The 17,388-nt window shown below is 36.1% G+C and overlaps 2 protein-coding genes across 2 annotated transcripts; one reads left to right on the forward strand and one right to left on the reverse strand.

The window, feature by feature from the left end:
* The first annotated feature begins 289 nt into the window (after window positions 1-289).
* LOC107749738 (protein RMD5 homolog B-like) lies at window positions 290-7,883 on the forward strand. The gene is made up of 10 exons (XM_016564885.1): window positions 290-356; window positions 1,498-1,677; window positions 2,441-2,583; window positions 3,063-3,200; window positions 3,364-3,464; window positions 4,580-4,746; window positions 4,952-5,117; window positions 5,973-6,075; window positions 6,724-6,878; window positions 7,201-7,883. The coding sequence occupies exons 2-10, from the start codon at window positions 1,539-1,541 to the stop codon at window positions 7,262-7,264; spliced, it is 1,176 nt and encodes a 391-aa protein (XP_016420371.1). The 5' UTR covers window positions 290-356; window positions 1,498-1,538; the 3' UTR covers window positions 7,265-7,883.
* Window positions 7,884-11,748: 3,865 nt separating this feature from the next.
* LOC107749740 (NEDD4-binding protein 3 homolog) lies at window positions 11,749-17,103 on the reverse strand. The gene is made up of 4 exons (XM_016564887.1): window positions 16,814-17,103; window positions 14,908-15,510; window positions 14,068-14,331; window positions 11,749-13,298 (listed from the first exon to the last, which is right to left on the reverse strand). The coding sequence occupies exons 1-4, from the start codon at window positions 17,054-17,056 to the stop codon at window positions 12,726-12,728; spliced, it is 1,683 nt and encodes a 560-aa protein (XP_016420373.1). The 5' UTR covers window positions 17,057-17,103; the 3' UTR covers window positions 11,749-12,725.
* Between the last annotated feature and the right edge of the window lie 285 nt (window positions 17,104-17,388).

Here is a 17,388-nt window from a genome sequence, read left to right on the forward strand (position 1 = left end):
TATTCCGAAACATTTTCTTGACAGCCTCTATGATAGAAAAATTATTAGTCAATGTCAAGAAAGTTCCTTCATTTGTATTACTTTCTATATTATTCCCCTCAAAACAAGAAAATAACTGATTTAACCTGTTTGCTCATTCAAAATTGCAACTTTATTTTACTTATTTTTACTTAGACCATTAAGACTGGCCCATGTATAATTTGTACGCTACTTACGTATCAAAAAGTTTTTGTGCTTTGTCGATCCTACCATTGAGGTAAAACCATTTACACCTCCAAGCCGCAGGTGGCAGCAATGCGTCAAGCAGTCAGTGCATCGTTTCAGGGACGTCTGCTGGTGAAGCGGTGTCAAAACAGGCAAGCACATCATGTATTATTTAATTTACGCGTTTGATATAACCTTCTAAAATGTGTTCGAGGTCGGTACTAGACTGACATGATTTTAATAGCATCGTTAGTGTCAAAATACATGTTGAATTTGCGAGTTTTAGACTCGTTCTTATGGCTAGATGCATTCCCGGTTATGCTAACAAGCTAACTGATTGTTTTGATCATAACAGTTTCTCATTTCAACGCACAATTTTAATGATTATTACAGTTTTCTTTAGTTAGACAAAAATGTCATTGCAGTGTATTATTTAAACAGTTAAAACAAATTGAGAATAATAGCTGTAGATATTTAAGCTCATAGTTTTGCTGTGTTTGGGCTGCATAGCCCTGGCAGAGGATTTTATATATTTGTTTTAAACTAAATTCAAAGGAGTGTATTCATGTTTATTTTCATTCAGAGTTCTTTATAACTAATTAATTATGCGTTTATACAGTATTGCTTTTTAGAGTGACATTTTATTCCAGTTAAGGTTAGTTGGGTACAAAGCATTTCAGTCTTTTTAGGCTCTTTATTTTTATGACAACAGGACTTCAAACCTAAATCCTTGGAATTATATTCTTTGAGTGATCTGCTTACTTCGAAATGACATATTGATAGGTGTTGTATGTCTAAAATCTAGGAACCGTAAGACTGGATTCTATGTTGTTTTTGCTTGTTTGTTTTTTGAGCCAATGTTTGAGTCAGACTTTGGCTCAGATTTTTCGTCAGATTTTGTTATCCCTGGAAATCATTTACTGACCCATTGGCTTGATTTAATCAGCACTCAGTCACACAAACAAGTTGTCAGCTTTGGAGACCATTCAGATATGATTCATATGATTCAAACATATGACAGTAATAAATTGATTTGACAAATGAGCTCTTCTGAAGGGCTTGATAAAAAAAAAAACTAGCCATTTATAAAAACATAATTAAAGTACTATTCTGCTGTAATTCAATGTGTGTCATGATTGACCAAACCACACTGTTCGCACAGTTTGACAAATTTTTTTTCTACTAATACCTGGAATGGACAAACTAAAGAACATATGATCTATGCAGGGGTTATAATGTAGTAGGTTTTTAATCTGTATATGAGGTTGATTTTTATTTTTTACTGTTTTGCAGGACGTTGTGTGTGTGTGTGTGTAAGTTGTAACGCTGTGCTGATGGAGCAGTGTGCGTGTGTGGAACGGGAGCTCGAGAAGGTGCTACACAGGTTTGTCACATATGGACATCAGTCAGAGGAAAGGCTGGATGAACTCCTGAGGAACGTCTGTGAGCTGAGGAGTCGATTGGTTGCCTATGGTGAGCTTAGAATCCGCTTGGATACCAACATTTGGGCTTTGGTACAGTATGAGCATCTAGTAGTTCGGTATCTGTACCTTAGGCAATAAAACAGCCATGGGTAACTGATGAAATGAAGGCATGGTGATTCATCTGAATGACTCACATGGCAGAAAATATGTGAATAAGTATAGAGACACTGGGCAATATGAAATCTTGTTTCTGCCATAGGATTAAAAAAAAGGTAATTGCAACTTTATCTCATATTTCTTGACTTTTTTTCTATCAATTCTGAGTTTATATCTCACAATTCTAACCTTCTCAGAATTGTAAGTTTATATCTCACATTTCAGACTTTTCTTCTCAGAATTTTTAGTTCATATCTTGCATTTAAAAAAAAAAATTCAGTGTTGTGAATTATCAACTTGTGTGATAGAGCGATTCATATGTCAGTGCTTGTACATGAAAACAAGTCTAAAGAGGAGGAGGAGGAGGAAGTCAACCAAGTGCTTTTACGGCTTTGAAAAAAGCCAATTCAGTGACATTAAGTCATGAACAATAGGTGTACTTTAGATGCCTGCATAAATAATAGCCTGCAGTGCAAACAAACATACAAAAACACAGGAAAAACTGCATTTAGCTGTATAACCTCTAGCCCACACGTTAGATTTTGTAGATGGTTATATAAGCATAACTCTGTTACAGAGCTGAGTCACAGTAGCATATGTCTGTTAGATCAAAGTTCAATGAGTTGCTATATTTCATCATACTGTTTCAACTCTAGGTGTTCAAGATGCAGATTTGTCAGTGCTCCATCAAACAATGGCCCAGTGCTGCAAGGAAATCAAAGAAACTGTGCAGATGCTTGCCTCAAGGCACAAAGACATCCATGGCAGTGTGTCGAAAGTGGGGAAAGCAGTTGACCGAGTAAGAATTTGCAGTCTTAATTGTTTATGCTGTTGTTAAATTTAATTCAATCAAATATTAAAAGGACATTAAATTTAACAACAGTTTATCTTAGTCCGGGTCTCCCAAACTGGGTGTTGTTTATGAAATGTTAAGGAAAAGTAAATAAATATTTAAATTGTAGAAATGTAAAATTCAAATAAATAATTTTTAAATAAAAACAAAACAAAACATACTAAAGAAAGATAAAATATATTATGTTTGTCTGAATAAATATCTTCGAATAAATACCGGTGACATTCCCAGTCCTGTTCTTCCTCTCTTTTCCCAGTAGTTTATGGTTGCTTTCTACATTTTCTATCTCTTAAAAGTGAAAAATCTGTACCTGTTTGATGATAAAATTAGACTTGTGGTTTAATTTACTTTAGTAAATCAATCACCTCAAAGTATTGTGTTATGTGGATTAATATGTTTCTTTTAAATGCTCTTCTCTTGCACAGAATTTTGATGCGGAGGTGAGTGCAGTTGTAGCTGAGAATGTCTGGGACTCTCCAGAGAGGCAGAAATACCTCAGTGAAACCATCGTAGAACATCTGTATCGACAAGGCATGTTGAGTGTTGCAGAAGACCTCTGCCAGGTATCATTTTCTTTTGTATTATTATTAAATACTGTAAAAATTAGTGTGCATTTCTGTAAACATTGCTGTAATTCACATTTATGTGAAGTTATGAGATTATCAGATAGAATTGTGACAATTTGATCCCAGCTCTAACATGTAGTGTGTTACTCTGACTTCACAGGAGTCTGGTGTAGTAATTGACATGAGCATGAAACAGCCATTTCTGGAGCTCAACCGCATTTTAGAGGCTTTAAGAACACAAGATCTCAGACCAGCTTTAGAGTATGTATCACATCCTTCTACTTTCTACTTCTCGCTTTTATTTTTATTTTTTCCCCCATGTACACGGCCTTTCAAAAGTTTGGGGTCAGTAAAGTTTTTTTTTTTTTTTAAAGAAATTAAGGCAAGGATGTGTTAAATTAGAATGTCTGGGACTCTCCAGAGAGGCAGAAATACCTCAGTGAAACCATCGTAGAACATCTGTATCGACAAGGCATGTTGAGTGTTGCAGAAGACCTCTGCCAGGTATCATTTTCTTTTGTATTATTATTAAATACTGTAAAAATTAGTGTGCATTTCTGTAAACATTGCTGTAATTCACATTTATGTGAAGTTATGAGATTATCAGATAGAATTGTGACAATTTGATCCCAGCTCTAACATGTAGTGTGTTACTCTGACTTCACAGGAGTCTGGTGTAGTAATTGACATGAGCATGAAACAGCCATTTCTGGAGCTCAACCGCATTTTAGAGGCTTTAAGAACACAAGATCTCAGACCAGCTTTAGAGTATGTGTCGCATCCTTCTGTTTTCTACTTCCCACTTTTGTTTGTTGATTTTTTTCCTCATGTGCACGGCCTTTCAAAAGTTTGGGGACAGTAAAGTTTTTTTTTTTTAATTAAAGAAATTATTACTTTCATTCACATTAATTTAATCAAAAATGACAGATATTTATAACAATATTTATAATGTCACAAAATATTTCTGTAATAATAACAAGCAGCACAACTGTTGATAAATGTTTCTTGTGCTTCAAGTCAGAATATTAGAATAATTTCTGAAGGATCATGTGACACTGAATACTGGAGTAATGCTGCTGAAAATTCAGTAATCTATTCCTGCCATCACAGGAATAAATTACTCAGAAATAAATAATTTTTGATCAAATAAATACGGCCTTGGTTAACATAATAGACTTCCTTCAAAAACATTAATAATCATACTGACCCTAAACCTTTGGATTGTAGTGTATCTTATCCACATCCTGTCAGTCTTTAAACATACCCTAGATTCTTTCAGAACAATGAATTTGATTGGGTGTGGCTTGAATAGTTGGATTGTAGATTTAAGATTACTAGTTGTAATTGTTTGTTTGGTTTTATGATTGCTGTGGTAGGTGGGCGGTGACAAACCGTCAGCGGCTGCTGGATCTGAACAGCACCCTTGAGTTCAAGCTTCACAGACTGTATTTCATCAGCCTGCTCAACGGGGGCATCAGCAAACAGCAGGAAGCTTTACAGTACGCACGGCATTTCCAACCGTTTGCCTCACAGCATCAGAGAGGTGAGGAAAGGTTCAGTCCAGAATTCATGGAAAAAAACACTCTTGAACCACAATTAGGCTTTATTTTTGTAAACATATGGGTGAAACTGAAGCACCTTTGAGGCTGTTTTTCCAATAACATCATTGGTGCAATTATTTTGTTCTGTATTACACTACCTGACTCAATGTTGATGATATTTGACCCTTGTTTGTGTGTGCTTTCTAGATATTCAGATCTTAATGGGTAGTCTAGTGTACCTCCGCCATGGGATCGAGAACTCTCCGTACCGCAATCTGCTGGAGACGGATCAGTGGGCAGAGATCTGTAACATCTTCACACGAGATGCTTGCGCCCTACTTGGACTCTCTGTGGAGTCCCCACTCAGTGTCAGGTCAGAAAAAAGTTTACAGTCTGCTTTTACAAGTCCTAAAATTTCTACACTTCCTGTGAACCCCTAACCAATAATTAGATAGATGTCAGGCCTGTTTTAGGAACTACTAAATTCATTAATCTCTTCAAGTTTTATGCAAGTTTTACATTGTGTTCAATAGAATGGAATAAAACGCATGAGTCTCAAGGCATGTTTGAAATGACACTTTTTCTAATGTCTATTCACTGCTTTACTTGTCTGCATAATGCACCATTAAAAAGTTTGGGGTCAGTAAGATTTTTAAAGGAATTTGAAAAAAGCCTCTTGTGCTTACTAAAACTGAATTTATTATTACAAGTATCGAAAATAACTTTTTTTTTTTTTTTTCAGTTGAAATGTATTTTAAAATGTTTTATTTCCTGTGATGGCAAAGCTGAATTTTCAGCAGTCATTACTCTAACCTTCAGTAGAATTGCAGAATTCTTTGATGAAAGTTAAAAAGAACAGCATTTATTTGAAATAGAAATCTTTTGTAACATTATGACAGTCCTTTCTTTCACTTTTGATCAATTTAATGCATCTTTGTTGAATAAAATTATTAATTGCTTTAAAAAATGCACTTACTCCAAACCTTTGAATGGTAATATAGATTATCTTCATGGGTGGCTTTCCTCATCATATACTGACATATATGTTTAACTGTAGTTATTTGGGATATCATATAATTAATTATATTTAAATTCATCGATTTGGCAGACCTATTCTGTTTTAGGCTTACATGTTTTGAAATTTGTATTGACAGTTAAACCTTTTTGTAGACTGAATGATTGATGTTTCATTACTAAATCCTGTTTTGATTCTTTGACTCTCCATCAGTTTTGCGTCCGGCTGTATGGCACTGCCTGTGCTCATGAACATCAAACAGGTTATTGAACAGAGACAGTGCAGTGGTGTTTGGACACATAAGGATGAGCTGCCAGTAGGTCTCTCTCTTTCCCTTTAAGGTTTTTTTATACAGTGATATTCCTTTTTCTGAAGGGTTCAAATGTTTCTAAAAGTTTTTGCTGAAATCCGTTACTTACATGAATTGTTTTTACATTTACATTACTTACTAGAACAACATTTACTGATACTAATAGGTGGTTCTGTTTTTTAATAAACTGAAAATTAATTATAGAACACAAATAATTAATTACACAGCAAAATAAACGGAAGTATTTCCATAACGTTTTCAACATTTATTTAGCTAACACAAGGTACTTTTATAGCTGAACTTTCCAAATTTAAGACCAGTTAAGATATGAAAAATTAAGTGCTTTTCATTTGTCAATGACAGACAAATTGAAACCAATGGACTACCAAAATTAGGAATGATAAATTACACTTTCTGTTCATCTCCCTATTCAGACTGTTCAGTTATTATAAATGGAAAACTGTGAAACACAATTCAGTCAAGATTTTGATTACAGCTTGCTTGACTAATTGCTCTGTCTGATAGGTGCAAGATACTACTTTTATTGGCCAAGAATTGGCTGATACATCTGTTAATTATTATTATTAATAAATAACTGGTCATTTCAAACACATTAATGCTTTATCTGTTCATCCCTGCTGTGTGTGTGTTTAGATTGAAATAGATCTGGGGAAGAAGTGCTGGTATCACTCTGTGTTTGCCTGTCCTATCCTGAGGCAGCAGACATCAGAGAGCAATCCACCTATGAAGCTCATCTGTGGGCATGTCATATCCAGAGACGCGCTTAACAAACTCACCAATGCTGGAAAGTAAGACTCTGATATATGCATCACATTCTACATTACATTTAAAGTTTCATCAAACAAACCCTGGACCTAATGGTTATTTAACAAGGGTTAAAGTGCAGTCTGCAGTTTTTGCTACCAGCAGTAGCACTAGTAACAATAGTTGATTGACAGATTATTGCAAATCGTTTTTTAATTTTCACACACTACGATTTATAATAGTTTTTAGCGATTTTTTGCTTGACTGTACGGACACGATACCAGCTATAAAACATGTCACACTGCGAGATCTCTGTTGTCATACTGATATTCCTTGCTTACAATGTCTTAAACACTCTCTTCTCAGGCTTAAATGCCCATATTGTCCAATGGAGCAGAATCCCTCAGATGCCAAGCAGATCTTCTTCTGATGTCTTTTTTTTTTGGAGTGTAGCTGAATGTCGTGTTGAAGGCCTCTTGGAGCCGCTTTTTGAATGATCCTCATTCGCAGGCATGACAAGCCTTCTGTGGCGGCTTCTCCCCCCGCAACGCCACCTCCCTCTCCAAAGCTTTTAGTTTACAGAGGCCGGTGGCCACGGAACATACCTGTAGAACCCGAGTCAGTAAGTGTACCTAATGAGGAAAACGATCTTTGCAGATCATTCATTTGTTAACACAGCCTAGTATAAACAGGCTTTTACAAGTACATGTGTGTGCGCGCATTTTGCTTCCTCTACATTTGTTTTAATTGCAGAGTATTTTTAAGTTTCCATGGTATAACGCCTCTCTTTTTCTTTCTTTGTGACTTTTATTAAGCAAATGGGCGTGATGCATCTGTGTGGGTGACTTCTTGCCAGAATATATTCACGGTTTCCTCTTTTGAGATCACATTTAAATACATGAACAGGGATTGTTTGCACGTGTACATGATAGAAGTGGCTTTTCAGTATGTATATTAACAATGATATAAGGACTGGTGGACGGGTACCTGCTGATTATAAATGAATCACGTCTCTCTTTCCAATATAATAAAGGCTTAATTGGATTGAATGGCGTTTTGATTAGTGCATATTCATGATAAAGCTGAGGATTTGTTTGTGCAGATTGTGATCTTGTTCCTTGCGCCCATCTGATGTCTGAGAAAGCCTCCTTGTCCAAGCCATGTGTCTTGCTCTGTGTATTTAAAAAAAAAAGTTTAATTAATATACAGCAGTGATTTGTGATGGTATAAAGTTTTCATTAGTATAATTACATATGTATTTAAATGCACACACAAGTTGTTTTATCACAGAGTTGACTGGACTTGCTGAATTAGCTCTCACAGCTCCAGGCTTCTCCACTTACAAAATCAAAACGGGTCTATGCGTTGATTCGAGAAATGCATCCTTTGCAGACACTTGCATTAACGATTGAACCTTTGCCAGCGTAACACTGAAACTATATGTCCATTAATGTACAGTTGATGGTAGACTGTAGACTGTGTTTTAATGTTCCCCATCAAAATGAGAGTTTCCAGATGTTTCCCATCATCCCTGAATGTAAAGCTCACTGTTTATATCTGTATAGGTGAAGGGAGACAGTGGAATAATATTTTATCCCTCAGGATGTTCTTCAAATGCTCCCTGGCTTTAACACACTGTAATTACTAATTGTTCCCATTCCACTTTAGGAATCGATATCTCAAAATGTGCATGCCGAAGTGGAATGTGGGGTTTGTAAATTGCACTTTTGCAGTGATTGAATGGAAATGAAATTTCGAAACCTTGCCCGCAACAAGCTTTTCTGACAGATGTGATCCAGACCTGAGACTCAGAGAGAGAAAACCTTTACCAGTGATCTTTGACATTCTCGAAGGGCAGGCATGTACCAGCACAGCTACATTCTTCAGCGAATGATGTCTGAATTATTTTTATTATTATTTTATTTCTTGTTTAAAGCCTTCAAGAGGTGTGTAGGAGTGCTGTGTGGCCACTGACATGTGCTGATAATAAACGTCTGTTTTTTCTTTTAGTAGACAATCCTTTATTACCTCTCGGAAATTTGTAAGATCAAATCAGAATACTGTGCGTTATAACATGAGTTTAAGGAAGTGCTTTTTTTTGTTTTAGTTTTCATTCAGTGATTGAGTAATGACTCCGCTTTCTCCACTAACAACTGCAATGCAACTATTGTAAATATTTATCTTCTAACAGTACAATATGTTTATTATACTTGCATCTAAATAATAAAAAGATTTATACTCAACTTTTGAGTTTGCTGTCTTCATCTACACACACAATTCACTCTACAAAAGTCATTTTAACCATTAAAATGGCTGAAGTGGTGATGCATTAAGTATACCTCAAAAATATTTTTTATAATCTTTTAATATGCAATATTACACATGCAATTTCAATGCTTCCTAAAATTAAGATGTTAAAACATTTTTTACAAAACCTTTCTATTTCAAATATATGCTGTTTTTATTCTTCCTCCCACAAAAATATTAAGCAGCAATATTTCAATGAAATCACTGAAAAGTGATGCTTTGTAGTCACAGGAATAAATTATTGAAAACAGTTATTTTAAATTGTAATACTATTTTACAGTATTGCTGTTTTTACTGTATGTGATCACATAAATGCAGCCTTGATGAGCATAACATCTCTCAAAAACATAAAAAATTTTACCGACCCCGAACTTTTGAATGGTAGTGTGTACCTAACAATTGTTATAGGTAAATGATTTAGGGCATATTCTTTGCTTTGTGTTCAAATTATGTTGACATAAAAAATGTGAAATTATGGACAGAAAAATACCTCCATACTGAAACTATTGAAAACAATAGTAAGCAAAATGTTTTAAATGAGATGTTGACCCTTTACTCCCACAAGAGGGAAACCTCAGTGCACTGTGGAAGCAGTAAGGGTTCAAACTGACACAAAGACCATATATATATATATATATATATATATATAGCAATTTATATATATATAGCAATTTATTGGAAGGATTTTTAAAGTAGTCGTTGTAATAAAACGTTGACAGTCTGTCAAAATTGCCTTTGAAACTGTGATAACAGTGTAGAGCAAAGTTAATGTTTCTCTCTATTAAGGATCTCACTAACATTTGTTAAAAGTTACAGGTTTTCACCTTGCAAGACATCTATTTGGCCACTGAGTTTCCATGGAAACACCTGTTTCTTTAATGAAATTGTGACCCTCCTATGTTTGCACACTACGTTAGATGACCTCTGACCTGCTTTAAAAAGAGTTTGACTATATAATGAACACTAGGGGGCAAAGATATGCATTCAAGAACAAGATAAAACAGCAGGATTTTTTTCTTTTTGAAAAAAGGTGCATGTTTTATGTAAGTTTTTAAAAAGTAAATAAAAATATTTTCTTTCAATTTTTCTTAAAAATTAGGCATCTAATGTTTTGACTCTGTTGGCCTTTTCTCAAACTTGATTTACTTGCTTCTAAGGAAGCAACTCTTAAGTCTCTACCTGGAGACAGAATAGACTCATTGTCCATGAGACAATGGCCCATTCTGGTCTATCAAGCACAAAATTCCTCTCCGTACAGCTGGATATGATGTGCAGGTGTGCAGGGGCTTATGGAGTCACATTCTTCCTCTGAGGAGCAGGCCCACATGGATTTGCAAAACTGCCCCTTACATGTTTGTTTAATAAAAATTTTTTTTTTTGGCTAATTATATATTTTATTATGCTTTCAGCTATACTGCTAAATTAAATTTTCTTCACTCAATAGTTAAAAAAGAAAGAAAAAAAAGCCCTATTCTCTTTTTCTGGTGTCTTGGTGATTAAAGTCTAAGTGCATTATTTTAACTATATAACTATATATTTATACAAATATTTTAATGCACACCTCTGAATCTGATTGATAGAAAATCGCACACTCTTATGTCAGTGTTATTTTAAAGGACTTGTGAGAGATATTTTTGTAGAATGGTATGCATAAAATTATCCAACTCTGTGAAAAAATATCAAATAATTTTTAGCCAATCAGAACGCGCTTTCTGTGTGTCAATCATCTCGTACGTTCTTAGTGGGCAGTCCATATATGTGATGCCGGAAGCTGAGAGCGCGTTAGATGAACTTGGGAGTAGTTTTCGTGAGTTTGTAAAAGTCAATTGTCCTAAAGGGGTTAGGATAAAAAAAGAAAATGAACAAACAAAGATGCAAGACGAGAGTAAACATCGGTAAAACATTTCATCGCTGGAGGAACTTCAAAAGTTTAAATCTCTTGCGAAGCTTCGCTGACAGGTAAAAATACCATGGTTTGTAGAAAGAGGGGGCGTGACTAATTCGGCAGAATTTACAGATGTTTAAATCAAAGTCCCTTTAAGTTTAAATGCATTGCGTATAATTTTACAGATTCACAGCCAAATCAGATCATAAAAGTAAAGTAAACGTTTTTATGAGGCTGGACCACTGATCTATATAATATTAATCTATATAATAGATCAGCGGTCTGGACTAGACGAAATCTGCATATTCTTGTTTTCTGCGCCTGGAGTCCAGCCCAACAAATACACTAATTAAGGTTGTAAATAAAGTTAGATAAGGTACGATATTATTAACATAATAAAATATAGTGCATGTGAAAGAAACCACTAATTGGACACATTTAAAACTTTTATTTTGCACTAACTGGAAGACACTGGATACCACCTTATTTTTCCCGTAAGAGCAGGCGCGGCCATTTGTCAATTTTATGTGTCTGGCTTCCGGTGTCATTCGCTTTCAACTATTTTTAGCTGTACAAAACAGCTGGTTTTGCTGCTTGATATTGCAAACTGGTGTGTCTTACCATATTATTTAAATGTATTATCTTAATCATGAACACACTGGTTTGTAGTGCAAACCGTTTACTGCACGTTGTTATTCTTCTCGTTTTTTCCTTATAGCGGCCAATGAACCAGAAGTCTCGCACATTCACAGAAAACTTCTTACTTACGCGTTGAAAAATAAGGTGAGCTGTTTTTACAGAACAAAGGAATTAGTCTTCAGTCAACGTAAAGGAAAATGTCAAGGTTTATGCGACTTTGAGGTAAAGAACACCATACCTGTATAGTACAAATCTATACAATTAATACATGAAATAGAAGATGAAATTCAGTAGTTTTTAACAAGTCACAGTATAGTTTGCTATATGAAGATATAATAACGTGGGATCTAAAGTTACCCTTACGATCAATGACTTTTCAACAGTTCTATGCACACATTGGCATCAAACTATAGGCTACAGAATTTTCATTTCACATTCATGCATTTATAACATCTTGGGTCAAATTAACAGAAAAGCCCACCAGAGCACATCAATACACATAGTAGCAGAAATGCTTCTATATGGATCTGCTGTTTACATATGTTTTTCTAATGCAAAGGACAACTTATAAGTTGTGTGCTTTTAAAGTGCAACATGCGTTTTAGGGAATGCACACACTTCTGATTTCAGTCTTTAAAGAATGGCAGCATAAAAAAAATATGATGTTTGGATTTGTGATTTATCACCCGCTGGAACTGTCATGATGAACTTGAGCAATATTCAGTACCTAAAGCACGAATATACCATTGAATCAATGAAAGAAATAGTGCTAGAACACTCATTGTGACTGTTTTAGAATCTAAAGACAAATATCACGTCTAAGATAAAATTTGGGATGAGTCAATGTTTTGATGATTCAAATTTATCAAAGCAAAATCACATAAAGCAAAACAACCCATAATATTCAGCTTGCTCCTCTGTTTGGTACACTTTTTGGTCAACTTGTATAGTATAGTTTATTTATTCGGTTTAAAACATTGTCTCAGAAGAGAAACGTGGGTTGAGGAGCCAGAGCTGTTGGCATCAATCTAATCTCCGATGCCAAAGAACATTTGCAAAGTCAAATTTCAGAGGACTCAATCCTCTCTATCCAGGGCAGACCAGTGTGCGGCTTCGCTTCTTGTAAAGCCCCGCCCTCATCTCCGCCCACTAATCCCACCTCTTCAACTCTTGCCCTGCCCACCCTCAGCATTGCCAGTTCTCTCTCTAAGGCCTCATTCTTGTGGTACATCACAAGGTAGCTGGCCTGCAGCTCCTTCTGGTAGCGTATCACCTTCTCTTTCTCATTCTGCCACGTGCTCCTCTCCATTTCAAAAGCTGAAGCCTGCGCCTCATTCTGCCGCCTTTCCAGCAGCAGTTCAGCTCTGAAACGCTCCTCCGTAGCACTGGCTCCATCAGTTTCATCCGTATCAGCTCGATGGTCCTCGAAAGCAGGCAAGGGGCATTTCCGTCGGGCGCCCTGTAGAGCCATCTGTAGCATGTCGATCTGACTGTCCTTGCTCCGGATCTGATTGCGTGCCTCATGCAGCTGAGTCTTTAAGAGGAAGATTTCACTCAGCTTCTGTGTAACCTCTGCCTGAGAGTCCCGAAACTGTTGCTTCAGTAAAGAGATTTCTCCAGACTTTTGGCAGACCTATCAGAGCAATACAGTTTAGTTATTTATTACAGCTTATACAAAACACAAAGACAAAATATGATTTGAAAAGATTGTTCATAACAAGGCTTTCAAGGATGGTTGCTATCCTTTGTTTAAGGCTCACAGCGCTTTGTTCAGACAGGTAACTACTAAACTATTTTTTAAACACATTTCTGATTTAAATCCATTTAGTTGTTTGTAGTCAGAAAAGTAAAAAAAAAACCCACATGAAATCTGATCCAAACTACATCCATGTGGTTTGAAATCTGATTAATGTTGATTTTTGGAAATACATTTAATTCTGAATGGTCAGATCAGATTTCACATAGTTTTTTCTGTCATTCTATGATTTTTTTTTCACTATGGAATCAGTAAACAATTCAGTGGTTTTGGATGTTTATATTCTTTTGTGGCAAGATTTCCATACAATCACAGAGGCTCTTTCCATTCTCTCTGTGCAACTATATATACCTTTTAATGTCTTTTTTTTGTCTTTTTCTCTTTTTTTGTCTTCAGTCATTACTATGGCAACTGATAAATCGAATAGTGGCTAAACTATTTGAACAAACGGCTTTGATTACTTGCAAAATGACAGTGTGGACAGTCAGCCTTAAACATCTCATTTAGATTTATGTTCAGTCTGAACAAACTAAGTATGCATAATATGTTTTTCTTGCAACTAAAATCTATTTCTTTCTTCTATCTCTTCCAAACATCTCTGTATCTCAGATAGTATCTGGACAGATAGCTCTGACTTAATGCATACCTCCCATTGGGTCTCTTCCAGCTGGGGATTAATGTTCTGGCTTTGTGCCGCTGGGCTTTGACTTTTCAGGGTCTGGCACTCAAGCCTGACAGAATCAAGCTCCTCCTGCAGCCGGTTGCGTTCCTGCTGTGCCTTATAGAGCTGCAGCTGCAGGTTTCGTTGTGAACGCTGGGACTGCTGGGATACCTGGCGCAGTTTGGCATTGTACAGGTGTTTCAGTTCTGTCACTTCCTTCTCCCAGAGCCGCTGCTTCTCTTCAAAAACCTACAGCAGAACAAAAACACGAGAGTTTTGTATTTTAATGTAGTTTTTGCTTTGTAAGAATGGTAATGTAGTGTTTTATTTTCAATTTGTCTTTCATTTTTCAGTATTTTCAGATTTGCTTATTTGTTCAGTGTATTTTCTTTTTCTTTTTTAGTTGTACTATTTGTTTATGGTCTATGTTTAAAATTATTTAAATGTATTGTTTTATAAGGTATTGAGCTTTTTTGAAAACAAAACAAAAACAAAGCTCAATCTCTCAGTTAAAAAAACTTTAAAATACATGCTGTTCTTTTGAATCCTGGAAAAAATGTATTATGGTTTCCACAAAAATAATAAGCAGCATAACTCTTCTCTACATTAATAATAATAAGAAATGTTTCTTGAGCAACAAATCAGCATATTTCTGAAGAATCATGTGACACTAAAGACTGAAGTAATGATGCCGAAAATCCAGCTTTGCCATCACAGGAATAAATTACATTTTAAAATATATTCAAATAGAAAACTGTTATTTTAAAGTGAAATCATATTTCACAATATTACTGTAAATTTTTATTCATTCTTATAGATGCTGACCTGTGCAATAGCGTCTTCGCTCTCATCCAGGTTCCTCCTCATCTGACGTAGCTCGTGCTCTTTTTCCTGCAGATGGTCCTCCAGGTCTCTCACCACGTCCTCCATAGAGTGCGACAGTTCGTAGGGTGGCGGGGCCTCGCTTCCATAGCACTGCAGGCGGTTCAGCGTAGCCATACTCTGACAGGACATGTCTGTGACTGTGGAAGCGGCTCCCTTGGAGCCCAGCGAGGTGCGATCTAGTGAGCCGATGTGGTTGATGTGACCCATAGAGGCACTGATTTGTCCCAAGTGAGGACGGAACGGTGGCCGATAAGGCGGCAGGCTGTTCATGGAATTGTGCCCCGAGTCAGACGTGTTCTCCTCTTCCTGGCTGAGGCCCTGGGCTGCTGCTAGCACGCCTTTGCTGACACTCGTGCCTGGCCGTGAAGGGGAGGAGGACGAGGAAGAGGTGGACAGCGATTTGGCCGCTGCTTTGGCATAGGATGGATGCATGCCGTTAACTAAGCCACTCTCTGACTCCTCCGACTTGGAGGGGTAGAGGTTCTGCATTGAACTGAAGTTTTTCGGGGTGACCGGTTTAAAGGCTGAAGGCCTGAAACGTGGCTGTGAAATGAAAAGGATAAGTCAATTGCAGCATGTAAATCAGGAGAATAGATCTACACTTAAATACTGGAGCCATGCCAAACAACAAAGTAATTTAATGTAGACCACTTTTACTTCCATATTTCTTTAGCCTCGCTGAATTTCCTGCTCAATAACATCACCTGAGGGGGACCATATTTGATTACAGAGATAAATTTAGCCAGCAGAAGCTAGTCAGTTAGTCTACATGCAGCTGGCATGAACAGTTTATATGATTTATTTCCATTTGAGACTGTGGGGAGCCCACCTATCAATAAATTACACTTGCCTCAAGAAGAAATATTGCCTTTATGGAGTCCGACTGGAAACATTGTCACGATTTCTGCATTTCATTGACAGGCTTTGAAACCACAATGAGGAACCTATTCATCTTGTTTTAATCCAGTCGTTGTAAAGTGTGTTTTTAACACCTGCTCCTTCCGAGATTTGTTGAATACTTAGTGAAAGTAAATGCTGATGGGCAAAAAGCCAGTAACTATGATAAATTCATCCTTACTTTCCTACAAAGTGGTAAACAACTACTGAACAGTGTTTATTTTTCTTACATTCCTTAATGAAATGATATTCATTTTTATATTAATAAAATGCTGCTTCCAGGTCATGTCCGAATTACCATATTATGTTTTTTTTTTTTTTTAAATGACAACTCTGTTGTCGCAGTCAAGCAGTTTTTATTTATTTTATTTTTATTTTTTTTTATAAAAAATGCTTAAATTCATAATAAAAAATAAAATACTACTACTAAATACAATTTTATTTGACAAATTTTATATTATTTTTATTAAATAATGTATTGTTTAAAAAAAAAAAACGTATCTATCTATATGGTGTTGATGACAGCAAAATACTACATTAATTTCAGATTTTTATTTGCTGGGTTTACATAAAATTAGAAGAAACTGATGTTGATTTGCGTTTATAAATATTCTGTAATATAAAACAGAATAAAAGATATACAATAAAATAAAATAAAAATAGTAGTTTGGTAGTGGTCTTCAACTTTAAATATATGTACGTGTCAATTCACTTCCATCTGCTCCTATAAAACTTATAAAGCTGAAGTATGTAATTTCTGCACCACTAGAGTCTTTAAACACAGTAGCAAAACTAATAACTATTTTAAGCCAGGTTTCCCAAACACTTTGCGTCTGCTATTGGCTAGAGGTTCAAACCAGTAATTTTGAGCTTGACAAACATGGAAAATCGCAGTTACTGTAATTCTGACATGGCATGGATGAAGCATAACTCTACAACAGTTGTGTACCTTGTCAAACTTGCCACCTATGGGAAGTGAGTTCTTTCCCAAATCAACCTCCTTTCCGTCCCTGTGGTAGACCTTAGTGCAGACGTCGTCCTCCGCTCTCCTGTGCTCTTTCTTGATAGAGGACGTCCCAGAGATGATGTGTTTGCTGCCCTTTACTTCCTTCTTGGTTATGTTCAGATAGTTAAGCAGCTCTCTCTGGTTGAAACCCTTCTTGAGCAGGCCGTGGTTCTGCCGTCCTGTCATTTGTGGAACTGCTCTGTTGCTCTTGGTTGGTGACACGTCTGGTTTCTCGATTAGGCTGCCTATATATTTCAAGATATATTCTCTGAAAACAAATGGTGTTGTTTTTCCTTATAAAATTCTTGAAAAAGAATTTAACTTTTTTTTTAACAGCTTCACCAGATTTCAGCATTATGCTTACAAATGTGCAGTTAAGCACAGCATCCCCTCCAGGCTCTTCCGTATATCAACAAAATGATCATTTACCAAATTCAGCCAAAAAAGTGTGGCACTTAAGTTCAGGCTTTTACCCACAGAAAGATCAAAACGGCACCTCATGATTTTATGCATGAGAT

Source organism: Sinocyclocheilus rhinocerous, unplaced genomic scaffold (genome assembly GCF_001515625.1).
Source record: "Sinocyclocheilus rhinocerous isolate Xijiao unplaced genomic scaffold, SAMN03320098_v1.1 scaffold860, whole genome shotgun sequence".
Classification (NCBI taxonomy): domain Eukaryota; kingdom Metazoa; phylum Chordata; class Actinopteri; order Cypriniformes; family Cyprinidae; genus Sinocyclocheilus; species Sinocyclocheilus rhinocerous.